Source organism: Aythya ferina, assembly GCF_964211825.1.
Source record: "Aythya ferina genome assembly, chromosome: 3".
Lineage (NCBI taxonomy): Eukaryota > Metazoa > Chordata > Aves > Anseriformes > Anatidae > Aythya > Aythya ferina.
In genome coordinates this window covers 22,902,653-22,924,379 of record NC_140298.1, presented here as the reverse complement: position 1 = coordinate 22,924,379, position 21,727 = coordinate 22,902,653, and the positions used below count along the sequence as shown (strand labels likewise).

Sequence of the window (21,727 nt, the reverse complement as noted above, 5' to 3'; positions counted from 1 at the left end):
CCAGCGCCGGGGGGCAGCCGGGGCAGGGAGCGCTCGCAAAGTTTCCCCCCTCGCCCCTCCTGTCCCGCCGGGAGCGGGCGCCTCCGCTGTTCACTTTCTTTGTTAAAAAAAAAGTAATAAATCTTGGGGTAAAGTTCCTCAAGTTGGCTCGCAAAGCGCCGCGCCTGCCGGCGGGGGGTGGCTTTGTTTCCCGGCGGAAGATGGTGTCCGTCCATGTTGGCGGCGGCGGGAGGCGGGGCCGGGGGGCGCCCCGTCAGGGGCAGGGGGCAGCTCGGCACGACGGCTTCGTGTGATCCTCTGTGAAAGGGTATTTCCCCTTTATCAAAGGGTATTTTCCATTTTAACTCTCCCAGGAGCTGGCTGGAGCCAGCCAGGGGTGATCTGTCCCAGGAGGTGAGGAATCCGTGCCGTGAGGGCAGGGGTGTTGCAGGGATGCTGTGACCTCCGTGTTTTAACTATCGGCGTGGGGCGCTTCCTGTGCAATTAGGAGGAAATAACGAGCGATAATTTGATGGCACAGAGCGCTGGAGAGGGCTGGGTGACTTTATTGCTGTCGCTAATGAGGGAGGAACAGACAAAATATGAGCTTAACTGCGGGTGAAACAGCCAACGTGTTGAGCAACTGTGGTGATGTCGGCACGTGAAAACTCCAAAGAAAACAAGCAGTAAAGAATAACGAGGGGTTAATTCAACCCACGTCGAAACCGAGCTAGGTAGGCACCCTTGTATAAAATCAAAACCTCCGAGAGATGCTGCTACTGGCCCATTCCGTGTCACCGAGTTCAAATCAGGGAGAAAACAAGCAGGAGCCGTCTCATCCCACCAGCACGGGCAGGTGGCAAGTTCTGGAGCAAGCACTGCCCTTGTGGCTCAGGCTTTTCTTTGGCAGATGACTCAACTCGTTAGTGATCCTGGTTTTTAACCCCTAAACAAAGGGACGGATACAGCCTTTTCATGTTGCGCTTACTGTGGATAATGAAAGATTGGCGAAAGCTGAATGTGACTGCAGGAATTAAAAATACAAGTGTTATGAACACTACTACTGTAATCCACCTATTAAAAAAAAACAAAACAAAAAAATCAAACTGAAAACCCAAACAAATTGAATTTGGGTATAGTCTTCAGAAGGTTAAGGTTTCCAACAATTAGAGTGCAAAAGGGTATTTCAAAAGTTTTGTGGTCCATTGGCTGTAGGGTGCCTAAACAGCCACTTGCCGCTTTGGAAACATCATTTTATAGTAAATGTACTCATGTGAATACAAAAGTGTGGAAGAGGTAATGCCAAAAGCAATTGCTACTATTTTAATGAAGTTTTTTTGCAGATTTTCAAATCCTCTTATTTTCTATGCTTTTTAATTTTATTTTGGCTGAACTCATTCTCATTTTTCTTTACAAAGAAATTGAAAGTTTGGTGTGGGAAGAAAAGGAAGGTACAAAGAAAGTCAGGAGGGAGCAAGGTAATGTGATACCAGAAGGTAATGTGGACAAGGGATTAAATAGCATAGCAAGGCTTGTGACCCTGAGTAGGGAATACAGTAATCACAAGCCCAACAGGAATTCACCTCTGTACTGGTTGCTTCTGAAAAGCTTGGAAACTGCTGTAACAAACATAACTACTTGTACTCTTTGGAGACTTCCCTGAAATTGGAACGTTTTCCTTGTGGTGATGACAGATAGGAGCTAAACTGCTGCTCTAACCATATGCCAAGACAATGTGATTAATAGTCTGCGTAAGAGTGTAATACGAAGTAATTTGTGTGTAGCTGTACTGATGAAGGTAATAACAGGGTTAACACTGTCAAGCTGTGTGAAGTTGTCTCACCTTTCATCTGCCAAAGGCTTGTGGGAGTGTGACTGGTACTGCTAAGTAGTGAAAAGGAGTTGGATACACTTTCAAAAATAGCATGTTTTTTTTTGCAGCATAATTGGTCTCTCTCCCTGGTTTTACATTATTACCCTAAAGATGAGTATGTATTGAAAAATAATTTGCGTCATGCGTGCTAGATAAAGGCTTTTCTCAGATTGTAGGAGGTAACAGAAATTGAGTTATCCTTTAATGTCCAGTGAAGTTTTTGGATCAAAACACCTTAAATATTAGACAAGATTCCAGTCGTTCTCAGTGGTCTTCTCTGAACTGCTATGCCCAGCAGGCACCTTTTTAAATTAGGGATTAAAATAGGGACTTTCATTGCAGTACTCACCAGTTTGTGGACATGTGCATTTTAAAAATATATCTTAAACCATATATATGTAAGTAAAAGGTTTATTTTATATATATATATATATATATATATAAATATATATATATATATATATGTATATATAATTTTTTTTTGCTTGTTCCAACAGGCAGTAAATTGGAACTGCTGTATAGATCCTGAATTACTGAAATAGTGTAGCGCTAGTCCATCTAGGGCGATTTTCTTTGGAAATGCTTTTCTTACTGTTTAACTAAGAAGTTTTAAAAGAAATGAATGTCTTGTACTTTGCAAGATGAACATAGAATCGTTAAGGTTGGAAGAGACCTCCAAGATCATCCGGTCCAACCATCCCCCTACCACCAGTGTCACCCACTAAACCATGTCCCTAAGCACCCTGTCCAACCTTTCCTTGAACACCCCCATGGATGGTGACTCCACCACCTCCCTGGGCAACCTGTTCCAGTGCCTGACTGCTCTTTCTGAGGAGAAATGTCTCCTCATTGCCAACCTGAACCTCCCCTGGCGCAACTTGAGGCCATTCCCTCTAGTCCTGTCACTGGTTACCTGCGAGAAGAGGCTGACCCCCAGCTCCCCACGCCTTGTGCTCCAGGCCCTTCACCAGCTTCGTAGCCCTTCTCTGGACACGCTCCAGGGCCTTGATGTCGTTCTTGTAGTGAGGGGCCCAAAGCTGAACACAGCACTCGAGGTGCGGCCTCACCAGAGCCGAGTACAGGAGCACGATCGCCTCCCTGCTCCTGCTGGCAGTACTGTTCCTGACACAAGCCAGGATGCTGTTGGCCTTCTGGGCCAGCTGGGCACACTGCTGGCTCATGTTCAGGCGAGCGTCATCTATAAGTCTATAAATAAACTGACCCCCAGGTAGAGTTAACAGATTGCTACGATACCAGTAAGTCATCTGTGGCATCTCAGTCCCATTTCCTGTAGTCTGTTAATTATTTAAGCAGTGATCAAGTTTATCAACCACATAGAGCTGTTTTTCTCATCTGCCTCCATGGATTTCAGTGTGTAAATGGAACTTTAGAGTGAGCTCTTCTAAGCACGTGCCTTATCTCCTAATTTGATTTAGTATCTGTTGTATGTTCCTTTAACTGAATTTCTGGGTGTTGTTAGACATTTAAAAGCAGCAGTATTGCAGTTGTATTCAAACATTTTCACGTGGTATTCAGTGTTTAAAGCATTTTGTCTGGAATGCTGAATGACACTTAGGGGGCTGTTTTGGTGACCTTTCTTACCTCTCACACTTCTCTTACAGTCGGTCATTATTAATGATAGGAGAACATTGCCTTGAGTTTTCTAGGGTACTTTTTTTTTTCTTTCATGTTGTTACAATGTGATCTTTTCTGTTTCATGAATTATATGAAATGGTTTTAGCTTCTCAGGTGGCTTTCTTAAACACCTTAGACCTCCATCTGAAACGGAGCCAAATTACTCAGCTATATGTTGAACACCTTTTGTTTCTTCGTGTGGCTTTTATTGGAAATGGGGGAAGGGTAATATTGCGAATTCATGCCAGATCAAGCTGTGTAGGCCAGGAGAGCTGTTAATTATGCTGCTTCTGATTTGTTCAGCAGCTCAGGGTGTGAGTGCCCTGTGGGACTCTTGCATTTACTGTTTCAAGGGCTAGCATGCAGAGGTGAGGTTTGGGATAGATGGATAATTTATGGGATTTATTTTCCCCCAGATGGGATTTCTGCTTTATTAGTGATTGAGTCTGTTTTGTGAGATGAATTTACATGCAAGTCAGTCAGACTTTGAAAGAGGCAGGTACAAAGGTTGCCTCAGAGGAATAACCCAGCAGAGTGGAAACGGCGTTGTGCATAGCATTCCTTTCAGGCTATTGATTGAGAAACAGTCTCGGAAATGCCCCATTCGCTTAGCCCGCTGTCCCTGTTAGCAGTCTGCCTCGGGGACTCCTTTCTCTCCCACAGCTTGTTTATTTAATGCCGGTCAGAGTCCTGCCGTGCAGCCTCTCAGAGGAGGCAGCGCTGTCACCCCGAGGAGCCTGACTGCAGCTGCCCTGCGAGGCTGGGTGGCAGAGCTCGTGGAGGGCTGCTTCTGCCTGGGTTCACGGAGGCACCTCAGGACTCTTCTCAGCTGGGCACCGTCAGCTTCCTGCAGAAACTTATTTAGTGCTCTGGAAACTGAAAGGAACTTGTAATTACATCGCAAGGTAATGAGCAGATAAAGCTCTCCTCCTTGCTCTCAGTTTTATTATCTTCAGGCCTGCTTTCTCGCAGCTGAGTCACTTCTGAGTCAGGCAAAACAATTTTTTTTTGATCTTCAGTTCTCAGAGAGTCAGATGCTATGTGTATAAAGGTCACCAGAACTCCTGGACGTCACATGAAAGAGACCTAATTACCTTAGTCACTGTTGCTTACCTGTTTTAGGAGTTTCAGTGGAACGTGAAAGACCTGAAACGCTGTTTAAAACAGTGTCAGATAACTCATGCTGTGGTTTGGGATTAACACTTACGGAGAGAGCACAGTAAATGAATTGGGGAAAGAGCAGTAATCATGACACTGTCGTGATGCTGGGCAGGCTAAAAGGCAGAAAGCATTTTTCCACTTGGTTTAGTTATTTGCTTTTTGTTAATCATTAATATTCCGGTTCTCTCTGAGTGTTTAATTAGTCATGCCTGTGTCCTCATCAGTTGTTTCACCATAGTAATAGTGTTACGTGGATGTTTAGCTCAAATCCAGTTATGTATAAATGATGAGCCTTGTTGTTGTTGTTGCTGTGGCATTAATGCCAAGGATTTCATTAGTGAGATGGTAACCTTGTTTCGGAAGCAATTTCTTCTATGCTACAGTGATGCTTCCAGGTGTTCACATGATCCGAACCTTTGATGAATGGCTGTGTTGTACCCTAGCTTTTATTGGCATCTAATTTGAAAAAGGGGAATTAGAACACTTCTTGCCTTGACCTCTTACGTAAATCCTACTCTCTCATTTTTATATAATCTTTTTGCAAATTAAGACACACAAATGTTAAAATCAAATATGTACTGCAGTATTAAATGAACTTGTCTACAGGAATTATGTCTCCTCGGCGCCTACATCTCCTGTGTCCCTCCTTCTGTAGGGTAAAAAAGCCTGATGGTAGTTTGTTCTGTTGATGCTTGAGATCAGTCCACAAAAGAGATGTTTGTTCATACATCTTTTACATGTGTGTAAAGGGAATGTTCCCCTTTCACTGTATAAGAGGCATATGTATGGTTTTTCTTTTGTTGTTTTTGGCAAGCTGTGATTTTTTTCTTGTTCTCTGATACTTTTATTTTGTGAGGCTTAACTGCTTAAGGAACAGTTTAGATCTTGGCTTAGATTACCAGTTTCCCTCTACTGCAATAAATCCCATTGTTTCTTTAAATTGAAAGTTAAGGCAGAGTCTCAGGAGTTGTGTATTTTTCTTATCTTAAGTTTCCCTCTGTCATTAAAAGAGGAAAATCATGTTTTCTCAGATCTTCAGAGGGCTCTTTTTTAATGGAGTCTTTGTTATCCCATTTGAGTCCAGTGCTGCACTGAACTACCTGTATGCTGCAACATGCAAATCAGAAACATGACCAGACTCAGGCACTGATGTAGAGCATCCCTATTGCAAAAGGGATTGCAGAGTTGTGCAAATGGGTTGGGCCAACAGACTATGCAGAAACGTCCAAGAAGAATCATACTCCCTGTAGCTGGGGCTGTTCTTCAGCTGCTCCTGTCATCCCTGTGCACAGTTATAAATCAGTGATGGTTTCCTTGCTGCTTGAAAGTGGCAGTCTGTCTGGTGGTTTGTTTTTTCGCAGTGTGTCCAGACACCTCTCTTCACTCTGCTTTCCACCTTACATAAGTGTGTGCTGCCCCAAATGCAGAACCTCACCCAAACTGCTATCTGGGTCACGCAGGGCAGTGATCCACAGCCCCTGCCCTGGCTTCTCAGGAGAGTGAGAGGCTTTGAGCATTGCAGGGCTGGGAAAACCCCGTAAAGTGGGATTCCTGCAACTTGGTAGAGATACTCTGATCTCAGCTGCAGTGAGACTGTTTCTCAAGGTAATGAAGCACTACAGGAAAGCCTGGCTGACCTAGCAGTAACTGTGACTGATTTCTGGCTGCAAGAGGCAAGTGGATGGGGAAGGGAAGAGGTGTCACAGAGTCACAAAAAGCAGGGTGCTCGGGGGCCAAGCAAAGTATTCCAGACCCCCTTGGAGGTCTCCATGAATCTCTATTGCGAAATAGGAAAAACAACAGAGCAACACTGCCACGGGTCATGTGTGAGCAGCATTCCTGACAAATGTTACACCACAAACGTGATCCCCTCCTCACTCCTACCTGTGGTGTATCTTCCAGCATTTTGAGAACAGACTCTACTATAAGTAAAGGTTTGTGTGAGGAAGCTGTGGGAACAGAACCGCATGCCTCTTGTCCGTGCAGTGTTGTTCCTGTGCTATTGTGCATAGGTCTTGCCCACGAGGCCTTTCTGCAGGGTGGTTTCCCACTATTGCACAAAACCATTGCTGTTTAGAGAGCTCTGTGCAAACAGCAGTCGGTGAAGTTGGGGTAGAGAAAATATTTTCTACCTCCAGGGAAGCTGAAAGAATGACCAAATAGTAATGGGCCGAGGGGGATGATTTCTGGAGTTCTTGGGGTAAAAGCAGCCTGTTGAAGAACCCTGCGTAGTACAAATGTTGATTTAATTAAACTCCTCTTTACTTTGTTATTATCAATAAAAGTTGCTGTGACATCACCTCAGTGCCCACCATTTCACACACGGCCATCTGTGAGGACCTCTGTTGCGACTTTGCTCGTGACAGGGTGCCACGCTGCCTTGTGCTGGTGAGCTGCCCTCCCTGCCTTGCTGCTCTCCCTTCCTTGCTGCTCTCCCTCGCCTTCTCAGCTGGGGTCTGCGTACAGCCTGGTCCTGCCTGGAGAGGGCCCTGGGAGTGAGTGGTTCTTAAATAAAACCTGTCAGACAGCGATCAGCTGCACAATCTGCCAGCCTTCTGCAGCTCCTGTCGTAGTGCTGTAGAAGCCGAATGTTTGCTGATGAAAGTTAAAAGCGTGAACTTTAGAGAAGCTCTGTGTTACAGGAGCAAGGGTTTGATCAAGGGAGGTGCTTGGTGGGGTGATAGATTGGTGGGGAAGGTTTCTCCTGTGGTTCTGCTATAGTTGGTGAGTTGTACGTATCCTGTTACAATGTGGTTGACTATCCATCATTTCCCCACCAGTCCCTTTTTTCTTGCAAAATAAAAAGATCCCTATGCTTTGGTGCAAAAGCTCGATGTGTCTTCTGTGCCTGTTGAATATGTACCACTATCATACAATTTTATTCATGGTTGCTAATGACTTCCTGCATGCTTGCAGCCCAGAAGTGTTAGGACAAAAGCTCTTCTTTATGGCTTTGGATAAGAAGTGCAGTTGTTGTGAAAAAAATATGGTCACCAAGCACAGACATTTCTGGTGATTGTCTCTGACACTACTGGTGGCTGTGTTGGTTGCCTGCACTGCCATCCATGGGCAGATAGCTCTTTAGTGAAGTAGCAGTCATCTGAGTTTGACAAGTGGAGGTCATTCTTCAGGGCACACTCCCATTGAAACAGGAGCGTGCTCCCACCCAGAACTGGTGGTAAATTGGAAAGGGTTACCCTGCTCCAAGGGTATGGTGTGATGCTACACCTAATTAATTTAATAGTAGGGTGCTGCTCAAATGGATGCTCCTGTTCCTTTGATTTCCATCCCCACCCAAAGCCACACGTCTTTTGTAGCTTCTCCTTGAACTTAGCAAGGTGCTGGGTGACAGCAGAGTGAGAGGGGAAAAACACCTGCACTAAAGGCAGAAAGGAACAAAAAAAGTTCAAATAATGGAAGTGATTTGCCATGTGGCTGCGTGATCTGACCTGATGGGGGAATTAGAGAAGGACACGACGGTTGCCTCGGGCAGCTCACTGTTTAGGTGGGTTAAGCTGTAGCAGTCAGAGGCTGCTGCCGCGTGCTTTCCTTGACTTCCATCTTGTCTTGAGAGATGGTAACAGAGGGTGTTTCTCCACCATCTTTGGGTGTTCTCACTTACTGCAAGGATTAAGTTGAACTAAAACATATATTTATCTTGGTGAGAGTGAGAAGCTCGTATAGCAGGAAGCCTTCTCTCCCTGGCAGCCAGTATATAGGAAGCCAAAGCTGACCTTGAAAGCAGTAAAGCATGCAGACTTGTGCTCTGGGGTCTGAAATTCCTGTTTTTTCATTTCTATTTGTCCTGAAGGAAGGTGATGGAACAGCATGTTCTAGAGTTGCAGCATAAAGGAGATGTTACTAAAGTGCACTACAGGAGCAGTGCACTAAAATGGTGGAGTTTCACATTGTAATGCACTTCTGGATACCAAACTGGTCAGCCTGTATCATAGAGCAGCCCAAACAGTATATCCTATGACTCTTCCTGCACAAAAATTACCCGCGTGGTTAGACGTGTGTCATTTTTTCAGGTTCCAGAAATGGTGTGTTCGCTGACCTACCTCTGCAGGTCATGAGCGTTTCATTTTGTCAGAGATTTGTCATGGAAGTAGGACTCAAGATTTTGACAGCTGTGTTCTTGGAGGAGTGTCTTAACGTGATGTAAGGAGTGGTATTTTCAGAGTTGTCTGGTGCTCATCTCTGTGAAGTAGTTGGGAATGGAGTAAACCTCCAACCTGCTACATAATTTGCTTCATTTTACTATTAAATTGCAGAACTTGTACTTTTTCTTTTTTTCTTGTTCTTTTTTCTTTTTTTTTGAGACTGCTTGATATAGATACCAACTCACGCAAAAAAAGAAGGTAAGCAGAAGGTGATAAATGAGCTCGGTGTGTGGGCTGAGCACTCATCACCTGATGAACGTGGGTTCGCCCTGCGTGTTCTGGTGGGCTGAGGCACAGTGCTCCCGGGTACGAACGCTGCTCATCTTTTAATTGGTGAGATTGTTATACGTTGGCTGGAAGAGTAGAAAACTGGTATTTTTAAACCCAAGAACAAATTGCTGCCTTAGCCAGCAGGCAGTATGGTGTGGGTGGTAGAGTTGCCACTTTGCTATGATAACCTACCTGCTCTTTTGAGGTGTAGGTTGTTAAATATGCTTTCATCCCTGGTACAGGCGCACCTTCACTTTCCTTTGTGAAAGAGTCTTGTCTCATGCAAAGTCTGCTTCTTTTAGCAGGAAAAAAAAAAAGTATATATTTTTCCACTGCAAGAATATATGTGCATCTTAATGGGGTATATTGAGAGGTGTCATTCTCAGGTGTCCCAATGGGGAGCACTTGGTATGGCTTCTCATAGGCCTCCAGCTGTCTAGGAAGCTGAGCTAACAAGAATGTTTATTCCCAACGGGAGGATATAATGCTCTAGAACAGCAAGAGCAGCTTAGTTTCTTTTTGATTTAATTAATTTATGTATTTACTACAAAGACTGTCTCTGGGTTTGGTGCAAGCACAGAAAATTGAGATGATTCAGCCTTGAGTTGGAGTTCATAACCCCATTCATTATGCATGGACGTTGTCTTGGCTTTAGGCTCTTCTGCTAGGTGCAATGTGTTGTGATACTGAGGAATCAGATGAGAAACAAATGTAAACCTCACTGTAGTTTACAGGATTTAGACGGTTATGTTTGCCAGTGTAGTAGCTATGGTAAGAATTAGGTAGAAGTGTTTCACTTGCAGGCACACAAGACATTCCTCATGCATACCAAGCCTTCGTGGCTGTGTTCAACACTGATGACAAGGCAGAGCCTGACTGAAGGGGCCCGTCTCCAAAGACCAAATCCTCCTTTCACTGACTCCACGAGGAGAGGAGGAGCAAGCTCCAAGCAAGACACCAGCATCGGCAGTCCAAACACTGTGTGTAGGCTGACTTCTCTGCCTGTCAGCTTGCAGTGTTTTTTTTTTTTTTGTGAAATGTCTAACAGCATGGAAGTGGCGGCTCTAAGGAGCCATCCGGAAGGATCTGGGGAGAGAGCTTCTGAATGGGGAGAGGGGAAGAATACTTGAGGGGAACATGTGAACGTGAAGAACCCCAACGCACAGATGGTAATGGGAAGAGGCCCGTGAACATGCTGTGGTGTTGTACGATGTAAAGAACATTGTCAGGATTTGTTTACCCTGAAGTCTTGCAGTTGTTTAACAAAATTGGTGTAAATCCAAGCGTGGAAAGTGTGGATTCAGGTCTGAACAGAATGAGCTATGCGTGACACGTTGGCAGCTATGGGTGCTCAGTAAAAGGCTGTGGTTTCTAACATATGTTAATGAAACCAATTTTGTTTCTCCCTTAAAACAAACAAACTGGCCCATATGTTTTGGAACATTTCCTTCTGCTCAGTGCCAAGGTTGTGATAAATACCTGCAGCGTTAAGGTACAAGTGGCTTTAAAAGCTCCCCCTGAATTGAGACGCCCTTGCCTTCAGTGCTACGTGGTGGTTTAACCCTAGGCATGCGGAGTGTGCAGAAGCGTGGTGCTCCTGGTTTTGGTGTTCATCCAAAATCGCAAGCTTTGTTTGTCTGGACCTTTCAGATCTCTGGGAGGACTTTTGCTCTGTTCTTGTGCCTAAGGATGATGGAAGAAAATAGGTCAGGAAAAATGTAATGTGGATTCAGAGTGAAATTCTTAGTTTGGAAAGATCGCCTCTTAATGACCTCATGTGTAATGCACTACTGAAAGAGGAGGGTGTAGGTTAGGAACCCTCTATTTACCAGTCACGAGCTATGTCTGACAGATTTTACAAAACTAAACCAGCTAAACTGGGATGATGATGATTTTCTGTTAAATTTGGCAGGAAGGTTGTAATTTTATCTTCCTCATCAGTAGGTCTGAACTGAAGCACTGAATTTAGTCTTTGGAGTTGCAGCTCATGAAGTAGGTGGGTCCCAAACCCACATCCAGTAACTTCAGATGGTAACAGCGCTTGGCCAGAACTCGGCCTGTTTTCCATGCAGATCTTCAAATTCCCTTAATGATGATTCAGAAACATGCCTGATAGTGAGATGTAATATGGCAGAGATTAATGTTTGTGCTGTAGCTTTTGCCCAGTGTACTAATGTATACCAAAAGCAGATGGCTTTCTTTCTGTTTTCTCTATTTGAAGGATTTATAAATAAAAAGGAAAGGAGGAAAAGAAAAGCAGCTTTCTCTTTGCTGTTTCCTACTCCCTTTTTCATGCCCAAAAGTGCATGGAAGTCTACATTATGTTTTAAACCCTGGAAAAACTGACAAGTTTACCAAAGATAAAATACAAATACATAATAAACTTATCTTTAAAGTATATAAGCAGTAACTACCATGCCTTTGAGAGTAAAGGCTGAGTCCTGTTTTCTCCTGCGATACAATTGAGAGGGAAAAAGGCCATGCTTTATATAGACTGGGAATAATTTGAACAATTCTATGGTGCTTCCTACAGTACTCCACCTACCTTGCATCATAACTTCCTTTCTCACATTTATGGCTAAGAGCCAGTACAATATAAACGGACCAGTGTATGCTGCAGATGAGACAGAAGGAACCTGACTCGCTGTATTTGGGTGTGGCTATAGGTAAATATTAAACTTCACTCTGCGTTTCTATTGAACCTAACTTTATTGAACAGCTGCATGCGAAAAAATCAGGGATAGCAATCGTCCTGTGTGCCTGTCTTCTAGTAAGTCTATTATATAATCTTTTGCTTACCTTAATTTTCTGGTACAATAAGTGACTACGTTGCCTACTAAAGGACTGGTTTAAGGTTCTGAGGAACTTCATGTGAAAGGCTCACAGATTTACTTTATTAAGGTATATTTTGCATTAAAAATCAAACCGAGGCCCCGCAATTGCATGCCAGTTCTGAATGCTGTTTTTCAGAACATGAAAATCTGCAGTTGTGCAGCCTGTCTTCTGTTGTTTAGAAAGTTACATCAAGTCAGCAAAAATATCTCTTTTAGCAGCTGATTCCTTCATGGCAATCTAGGAAGGTGCAGTGTCAGTGTTCCCGTTAGGTAAGGTGCTTCCATGTAAAACTCTTTGTTTGAAGGCATTTTATATTAGGAAAAACTGACTTGTAGTTAAAACTTTAGGTATCAGGTCTGTGGGTGGAATCAGTTACTTCTCATTTGTTATCTATACTTAAAATCTGATAATCTATTCATTGTAAAAACTGTGGTGCTAATTTTTCAGGCAACTAAAATTATCTTCTAAAAATATATTTTATTTCAGGATGTAAATTGTGTTGTCATTCTTCTCCATCCCATATGCTGTTCAAAAAGCTACTTTGCATTTGAAACAATGGCTTTTCAGTGGTATACATTGCTGCTTTGTAATCATACTTTGCGGTGAAGTTGTTGAAGGACATGTGATGAGCTCTTTTTTGGAGACTTGTTTATACAGCACGTCAGGTGTATATGCTCTCCATGTTGTAGGAAAATATATTGTCTATCCTGAACCATTTGCAGCTTCATATAATAGGCATAACTCAGATAACAATAGAGAGAATATTGCTGTAAAATGTTGCATTGTCAACCTTAAGAGTGACTTTTAATGCATCTTTAAAGGTGAGATCAAAGAATTTGTTATGCGAGTTAAGACAACCAGCCAGCAACAGGAGTATTATGCGATTCAAGAATATTAACGATCACTCTAAACCACAGAGAATATGAAATGTGGCACAAAAATTATGTTATTAGCTCTAATGCAAGATAATAAAATGAATCATGATTTCAGAGGCAGTGTGCTTGTTTGGCAAGCAAATAACGTTTTTGTCTCTGTCATTGCCTTGTATGCCTCAGTCTCCCAGTCTGTAAAGTAGGAAACTGCTTGCTTGTGTCAGGACTTCCTGGTTATAAAATGCTTTGAAGATGAAAAATAGTACATGAATAGATGCCACTGTTCATATTGTATATTGCATGGTATGCAGGAAAAGATTGCAGTAGATTAGGAATTAAGGAAATAGTGAAAAACAGGGGTAAGTTGGTATTTTTAATGGACCGTCTATTTGTGTGTAATATTTTATAAGTTAATGAGTTTTGCTCTAGAAGATTGTTGTCCGTTGTTGAAATTTAATGACCTGAATTAGATCTTTGGGGGGAAAATAGTATGCTTATCCTTTAAATTTCAGGGATTCGCGAAGACCTTGTTATTTTAAACCATATCATACAAAATAATGGAGTTTTCTACTGAATATTTGCACTCTGAGATTACTGCTCAAGTAATTTAAGCAGCATAATTTAATATTGTTTGTATATTAATTGGAAAATGTCCAACTTCACAGCCTTTTAATAGCTAAGACGTATGATGTCAGTTTTACAAAAAGTTAAGGAGTAAGATATCTCTGATCCTTTCAGAAACGCTCTCAAAGCTCAAGAGTAAAGTAAGCTGCATTTCTGTGTCTCCTCCATCTTAATCAGTAATTGAGGCCTTCTTACCTAAGGGAGAGATTGATTAAAAATATATATATATATACGGTATCTTGCTGGATAGATGTAAATTTTAAGGCATGTGTTTTCTCAGACTTGTATTCCAAACAGTTCTGGAAGCTGTTCTTTGTTTTTAATGTCACCAAGTAGGAGCCAAAATGCAGTGTGTTCATAGACTATTGCTTTTGTAGAGCTATCCGTTCTTAATATCTCACTTTAAGTTGGAGACTGATTAGCAGCTGTTGAGACCTGTTATGGTTTATTTAATGTCAGTGCAATTATATGAAATGATGCTGTTGATGAGCTTACAGCACACGTGTCTGATTGTCAAGTGTAAGGCTATTTGGAACTGGTGTGCAGGAGAGAGGTGGAGGATTATAAGGTGGGGTGTGACTGGCTTTAATTGATACCTTCTTCTGACCTCCTTTATTTTGGTTGCTTTTTTTTGCTACATTCTCTTCCTGTTCCCGGGTGTGTTACAGTCCAGACTTGGTGGCTATATTTGGAGGTGATGCAGAAATAATACAGGTTGGAACAAAATAATACATTTTATGCTGAGAAGACTTAAAGTTGTAATTCACGACAATTTGGATTTTCATAGGTTTGTGTCTTAAATGTCAGGCTTTTTTGAGACTTAGTCTTCCTTTATGTCTGGTACTCTGCTTTCCCATCCAGTTGCTTGTAAGTCATTCATCACAGTCATTCCTTGCAAAAATGGTCTCTTGCTTTAGCTCATGTGCCCTTGGTCATCCGTTTGCCCTTGGTGCACCCGATCGAACTGCCTCATTTGGTGGCTCCATAACTGCAAACTTTATTTTCTAAGCTGTAGCTGAGTCAGCTGAAATTTGTGGTGTGACTTTAAAAGGAACTGCTTTGCTAGATGTACAGCACATCCCTGGTGCCTTGCAAGAGTGCTGCAGTACTGGGATGCTTCTACGGTGTAAAGCCTTTCAGTACTTAGAAACGGTGAATACATCTCGGGGGGAGGAAGTATACTGGAGGGATCCTTGGTTTAGAATTTAAACCCTTATTTTAGAATTTAAAGTCAGGTCCCTGATTAAAAGTTCTCAGCCTTCTCTGGGCATTCCTAAAACTCAGTCCTTAGAAAGAATGAAAAACCATAATCCAAGACTATATGGAATTGTCAGGTATTTCAGCATTTGCCTCGATGCTGTTTTTGAAATAAAGTGTAAGGTCTGAATGAGGTTTGTCTTCCCCTTGTTTTAGTGTGTCTTTAGTGTCTTTAGTGTCATCAGTCTGCTCTGTAGAACCACAGAATGGCTGAGGTTGGAAGGGACCTCTGGAGGTCATCCGGTCCAACCCTTGCCAAAAGCAGGTTGCCCAGGACCATGTCCAGGCAGCTTTTGAGGATCCCCAAGGAGGGAGACTCCAAAAACTCTCTGGGTGACCTGTGCCAGTGCTCTGTCACCTGCACAGTCAATAAGTGTTTCCTGATGTTTGGATGGAAACCCTTCTGTTCCAGTCTACCCCCATTGCCTCTTGTCATGCCAGGTGCGACCTCACCACTGCTGAGTACGTGCCTTACTTATGCCTACCTTGAAACTGAGTTTGATTTTTACCTTTTGCATGTTGTTTTTATTATTTTTTTCTTTCCATATTCCTGGGTTTTTATTTGCAACTGTTCTAACATCTTCAGTTTCAGGGAGCAACAAATGACCACTTTACTCTAGCTTGATGTAAGGTACAGGATTCAAACTTCCAAACAAGGTGTCACAAGAGTTGTCTTTTTATTTTTTCTCTTTTGTTGCTGCACAACAATCAAAGAGGAATATAAACTAGCTGGTAGGGTGGTTAGTGGATGCTTTATTTTAACCCTTCCAAGGGGAAGGATGAGTTACTAAATCCTTTCCCTAGATGTAGCCAGTCTGAAGCAGACTAGCCCTGGCTGGAGTCCTCACGGAAATGTGGATAGTGGAGGAGAGGAGGCATGGAGATAGATGTCACTGCCACTTGGGTGAGAGAGGAGGGGCACAACTGCTTGGTGGACTTCCAAATGGTCTCAGAGTTGTCCCTGGAGCTAGGGGGAAATGGAAGGAGGTAACTGCAAAAGTCTCATCCATTTTGCGTTCTTTTTAGTTACTTCAGACTTTTCAGACTTAGGGGCATGTTTTTAGGGAATTTGCACAGAGTGGTGTTTCCCTCTCACCCTCAATCCCAAGAACACACCTGGTAGATTTACTGCAGGTACCACCAAGTCTCAAAAATGGCCTCCACACAGCAGGTTTGAGCACTCGTGGCCTAATGTGTTAGTAATTATCTTGAGCATTGTGGATGGAAATCACAACTCGTGATCCTTCCTGTGTAGCTGTCTGTGCTGGCAAATCCTAAGGATTAACGGCTGGAGATAAACAGGCACACTGGAGAGCGAACAGCCCTGCTAGGGTCAAATTAGGTCTGCTTTGTGTGTAATGCCATGCTTCTGTATAATTTTTTAATTCTCATCTATAAGCTCTTCTTTTAAAGCCAACAAATCTTACTGCTGACACACCACCTGTGCCGTTAAGCGTTGTTGTGAGTGCCTATTTTTTATTTTATACTTCTCTTCCCCAGTTTCTGTGATTAAATGGCTTTTTTACCTGGTTGCATACGACATCTCTTGCCGTCAGCCTTGAGAAATACTAAATCTAAAAAAACACAAGTGTTTGGTGCTGAAAGACCAAAGCAGAATATCGGAGGTGCTATTTGGAAAGCTTTGTCTCCTAATTTAGGTCAGTACATCAGCATGCTGCACAGTAAACAGCACAACAGTTGTGCCTGTCTTCCCAGAGTAATAATAGGCATGTGGTAAGCTGATCCTACCAGCATGCCTGTGGTGTGTTTCTGGCCCACACAAAGCATACCAGGGAGGGAGTAGCAGCAAACAAACCTCTGAACTGAGGCATGTGGGTGAGCAGCCGTGGTCCTGGGGGCAGGTGGAGTGCAGGGGATGCTCCCCTCTGACTGAACAGCAGCCCTCAGTCCAGCTGAAATCGGCGTGTCCCACTCTGTCGGCCTTCCTGCCCTCCTCGGGATTCTCTGGGTCAGCAAAACAACAAAATTTTTGCTACCTTTGCTCTTTTTTTTTTTTTGTTTTCCACATTCTTTCTACTCATTCCTCCTCTTACAAGCTCTGAGTTGTTCTTACTACTTTTTGCTATAACGCAACAAGGAAATGGTTGAGGGGTCTGAATGGTTTTCAAAGGATTAGGGGCAGTTTTGAGCTCTCCTTCTGCAGGCTTTTTGCTTTTTGTGAATATTTGTAGAAGGTCTTTAGGAATTTATCAGAAAGCATTGTCTTGGGGAGTTGTGTAAAATCAGAGATCAGAAACTGTGTATGCTGTTGGTGCTGAATCCCAAGGCCTGAAACGCTCTTCTGAAGTGTTTGTGCTGCCAAAAGTGGGACAAATGTTTGTGCTCTGTATAATAACACACATTTGAGTGTGGAAATGTTTTCATAGAAGTTCTTTAAAACAATAAAGGTGGCTTCTCTCATAGGAGTGGAGGGGGTCTTGGCATTTGAAAGACCACTGCTTTGGAGGCTTGAGAGATGTTTGCATTTCTAAGCTGGTGGAGTCACTGAGGGGAGCTTCATAAAACTGTGAAGACAATGGGCTAAATTCCACTTTTCATCAAAAATGACTTGTTCTAGAGTATTCCCACAAAATCACAGCATAACTGCTTGTAGCAATGACCTCTTCTTTAAACTTAGAAGAACGTTTTATGCATCTCTCTTGCCTTGTTTGAATCAGACTCTCTTTTTGACCTTTGAACCATCGTTCATGAAGATGTAGGCCCCTTCTACCCTCTAGAAAAATGAGGAGACACAAAGATTCTCTAACGTTATATTTGTGCCTTTTTCTGGCATAGACAGGTTTTCCATCTGTGTGGAAAAGGCTGAATTGTGTAGCCTTTTGATAAGGTTTCTCTTGCTTGAAATTTGTAGTGGAGTAATTGCTTTCTGGAGACATTTAGCTGATTTTTATGATGCTGGGAGTTACATGATGAGCTGGCACTTGATCCTGATGTTCAGAATAGATTTCAGAAGAAAATTGATGTTCATTTTTAGCTAGCAGCTCAACTTTGCATGTTTAATAGCATACAGCAAGGTAACTGGTGATCAATATGTTTTATCAAAGATTAAATAAGGAAACTAATTCTTAAAATGTGTGTCTTCTAGTTGTGTCAGGAAAGACATGAGCAAGAATAACACCTAGCTGTGTGGTGTGTTTATACAGAATAACAACCCAAGATAAAGGATCCATCTACAGCAGTGAAGAGAAAGCCAAGTAAAATAGCACTGCTTTCCTCTTAGTGGCACCTGGGGGGAACACCTTGTGTTCATAGAATTGTTTTGGTTGTTTTGATTGGAAAAGACCTCTCATCAAGTCCAACCGTTAACCTAGCACTGTCAAGTCTACCACTAAGTCATGTCCCTAAGCAGGGCAAGTCAGCTTGTGTTTCTGAGAAACTTTTTAATGCCAAGTGTTATGGAAGTGCAAATTGATGCCAATTCCTTTTTGGAAGGTCCAGTCATCTTCCACGGATGTCACTTCCCTTGTTTTTCACAATAAAGAAAATTTCTGAACTCTAGGTGTCTGTCGCGTCAAATGGATGTGTAGTATTTAAGTATGGTAAGGTAGAAGAAATATGATAACATTACCTTAAAAGAAAAGGAAGGAGCAGGAGGTCCAGTTAAACAAACAAACAAAAAATACTTCAGTAACATAATTGAAGTGTGCAGAGGATTACTTCTAACATCTCACTGGCTTGTACCTGAAAAAGAAATCTGGGTTTGTTTTGAAATTCAATATGCACAGTAGTTCATGATGAATGGTACTATTATGTTGAAAATAATGCAATTAATGAAAATTGTGCCCTCGATATGCTGCCTGGTTTTGTGTTCTAAATTAATGTATGCTGTTGTCTTTGTCTTTTCCAGATGTTTCTGACAGTATACCTCAGCAACAATGAACAACACTTCACAGAGGTGCCAGTCACCCCAGAGACAACATGCCGAGACGTGGTGGAGCTGTGCAAGGAGCCTGGTGAAAGTGAGTGCCACCTGGCTGAAGTGTGGTGTGGCTCAGGTAGGTTAAACTCCTGCTTTGTCACCTGCTGGGCATTCACTGCTGCTGTTGTCGTAGGGTACAGAGACCTGAAAGACATGGTTCTGTCCCAGAGAGTGTCTGCCTTACATTTTTGTTAATCTCTTCATCAAACTGGTGTATAATAACACATCTACAGGAAGGTACACACATACAAAAAATGATTGAAAATAAAAGAAGCAAAGCCAAGCATGTGGATGTTCTTTTACATGGGCAGGTAGCTCTTCTCCAACTCAAATGAGTCTGTGAAGGGTGTAGGGGAATTGTTTTTCATTTATTCTTCTCCCCAGTGGTATAATCAAAGTGGGTTGTGTGGGCTTTTTGGAGTGATAAATATTGTTAGTTCTATGGAATAGACGGTCTTCTAAATTCCATAGATATTTTCAATTGCTTTGGCAAAGGAAAACTTCCTTTTTCAGATATTGACTTTGTTGTTCACGATGGCATTAATTGATTCTGGGAGGGAAGGAGTGTTATTAGAAGCAGCTGCAGTTATACAAAGTATGAAATACTTTCTAAAGAAGATACATAGCGGATAGGAGGGATGAGATGAGGACAGGTCAGTAAAGTAGTTTGTCTGTTGAGCTGGTGGAAGAGGATTTTATGTTTGTGGTTGGTTTTCTTCCCTCCCTCCTGCCCCACTCTTTTTCTGTGTTCTTGCTGATTTTTGTTTTGGAAATTCAGGTCTCCATAACTTGTAGTGCTTTGTTGGGACTGAAGAACATGTCAACAAGCAACTCAAAAGCTGAAGTAGGGCTAACTTGTCTGGCTTAAATAGGAAGGGACTCTTATCTCTTGTCTCCATGGTACTCATTAGATCCTGGTAGCTGCACAGAGGTGTAGAAAAGATGAATCACTGTCAGGATTTTTAAGTCATGAAAAATTATGTTATTTGATCCAGCTATTTTGAGATGCTTTAAAAAAATTATAAAATAATTAGACGATAAGAATAAAAGTTCCTGTCTCTCTGCTGTTGTCTCAGGCCTATACCTCTTTAAAGAAGTCTTTGGTGAGATGGATAATTTGCATGAGATACTCGAGTCTGGTCTCTTGATTTTTAGTCATTTCTGGTGCAGATGTAATGTTTTTGATACTTCTAAGTTTTAAAAAATACAATAGATTTTTTTTCCTTCTTAAAAAGACATAAAGAAAAGAAAATATTTTTTTCTGTATAAATGATAGTAAAATAAAACCACAACCCAATGTGGAAAGAGATATTTTAGGAAGGTGGTTTTACTGTATGTCTCTGTCCAGGTCTGTCTAAATCAACGCAGTTTCAAATTCTACAATGGAAGACAAGTAAAATAAAGGTTTAGGTGTACATGTATATATGTGTAGTTTCATACTCTGAAATTATGGTTAGTCTTAGCTCCATGCTCTATTATAGAGCAAAAGTTGTGATGGAAAAGAGTAAATGTCCTCCAAAACCAAAGTATCCCCCAAAACCTCCTTACCAAAGTCGGACTTCTACTGAACTGTGAGCAGTTTCTCACTTTTTTTCCCATACCTGGCTTCTTGACCTGCTTTTGAGGTGCCTGTGAAGGATATGTCAAGGACAGCCTGTTTACAGTTACACAATCAAGTTGTCAGCCTCTCTGGTACTTGAGGAGATAGAAGAAAATAGAATGGAATACAGAAACAAAGTGAAGTAGAATTTTTTTTTTCGGAGATTAGCAAAATTTCTTTTCTTTGCAAAGCCTATTCTCATTATGTTATTTGGTTATTATTGGTTACTGGCAGTTTATTGTCACAAGACCAAAAAAAAACAAACAATAAAGTATTGTTTGTTTATACAATAAAAATATTGGCACTCCTTTTAGAAATCAAATTACTCCTGTTCCCTTCACTGGTCCTGTCATATTGACTAATTATATACTTCTTTATATGGACACCGGTGCATGTATGTCCAAAATCATATGCCATCAAGACTTGACTACTGGCTGGAGCATATGTGTATTTCTAATAAAAAATGTCCTTTCTTAAACATCTGCGTAACGTTCACCAGCAATCATTTGCAGACTGTATTTTAATTTATATTTTGGATTTATTTTTTTGGAAAAAAAAATGCTCTCAACTTTACCTTATTTTGCTTTAGGTGTCAGCAAAATTCACTGTCTCATTTTGCCAAGATGGTATTGTGGCTTCTATTACACCGAACAAGTTAAACTTAATTTTAAAATAAACATGGCACATGCCAGCCATCCTTATGAGGTAGAAATGGAAGATGTATGCTGAAAAATGAATGCTTGGACTTCAATTACTAACATTGTTCTGAGGTAGCTTGTCCCTCCCTCCTGATGCATGCTGAGGAATTTTAGCTTCTGTTGTCAGACAGTATTAAACATAGTTTGAAACATTGCTGAAAGTTAGCTTGAGGCACTCAGTTTGCTGAATGAGGGCAAGTTTACTGCTTTCCCTGTCCTCCCAGTTTTGCTTGAAATTTGATGAGTATCAGCAAGCTTTCTTGATCTTTCTATTATCATCAGAATTCTGTTAGATGACTATCTTGACCGCAGAAAGCAGCCAAAAGTGTGTCTCTATATGTAAAGGCTTTTGTCTTTTTTTTTTGTTGTTGTTGTTTTGTTTCCCCTCCAAAGGGGCAGGGTATAAAAACTGAGGTTTGATAATTTCTTTCCTTCTTGAACTTTTCAAATGTAGTTTTGTTTGGTATTTGGAAATATCATTGACCTTCCTTTGAAGTCACTGAGTGGTATTGACAGAATCCTTGGGTAAAGGGCATCTCCCTTGATGATAGAGTTTCAGTTGAAGTATTGCCTAGCTGCTAGAAAGCTATCTCATAAGCCTGTTGTATATTCTTTAAGATGGAAATCTGACAGTCACACTGTTTTTTTTTTTTTTTTTTTTTTTTTTTTCTTCTCAGAGGGGGGAATTAAGGTTTAGCAGATGAAGAGCTTTTTTAGCTGTCTAGACAAGTAACTGCCAAGAGATTGCTTCTTCTGTAACAGTGACCTACTTGCTTATTCTGTAAAGCTAATCTCTTTTGACAGTGACTCCAGAAATTTT

At 41.7% G+C, this 21,727-nt stretch overlaps 1 protein-coding gene across 1 annotated transcript in view; it reads left to right on the top strand.

Moving 5' to 3' along the window:
* The window catches only part of TP53BP2 (tumor protein p53 binding protein 2), a 46,658-nt gene that overhangs the window by 850 nt on the left and 24,081 nt on the right, over positions 1 to 21,727 (top strand). Inside the window, exon 2 of the mRNA XM_084513014.1 lies at positions 18,538 to 18,685. Coding sequence (XP_084369140.1) covers positions 18,538 to 18,685 — 148 coding nt within the window. The remainder of the gene's footprint in view (positions 1 to 18,537; positions 18,686 to 21,727) is intronic.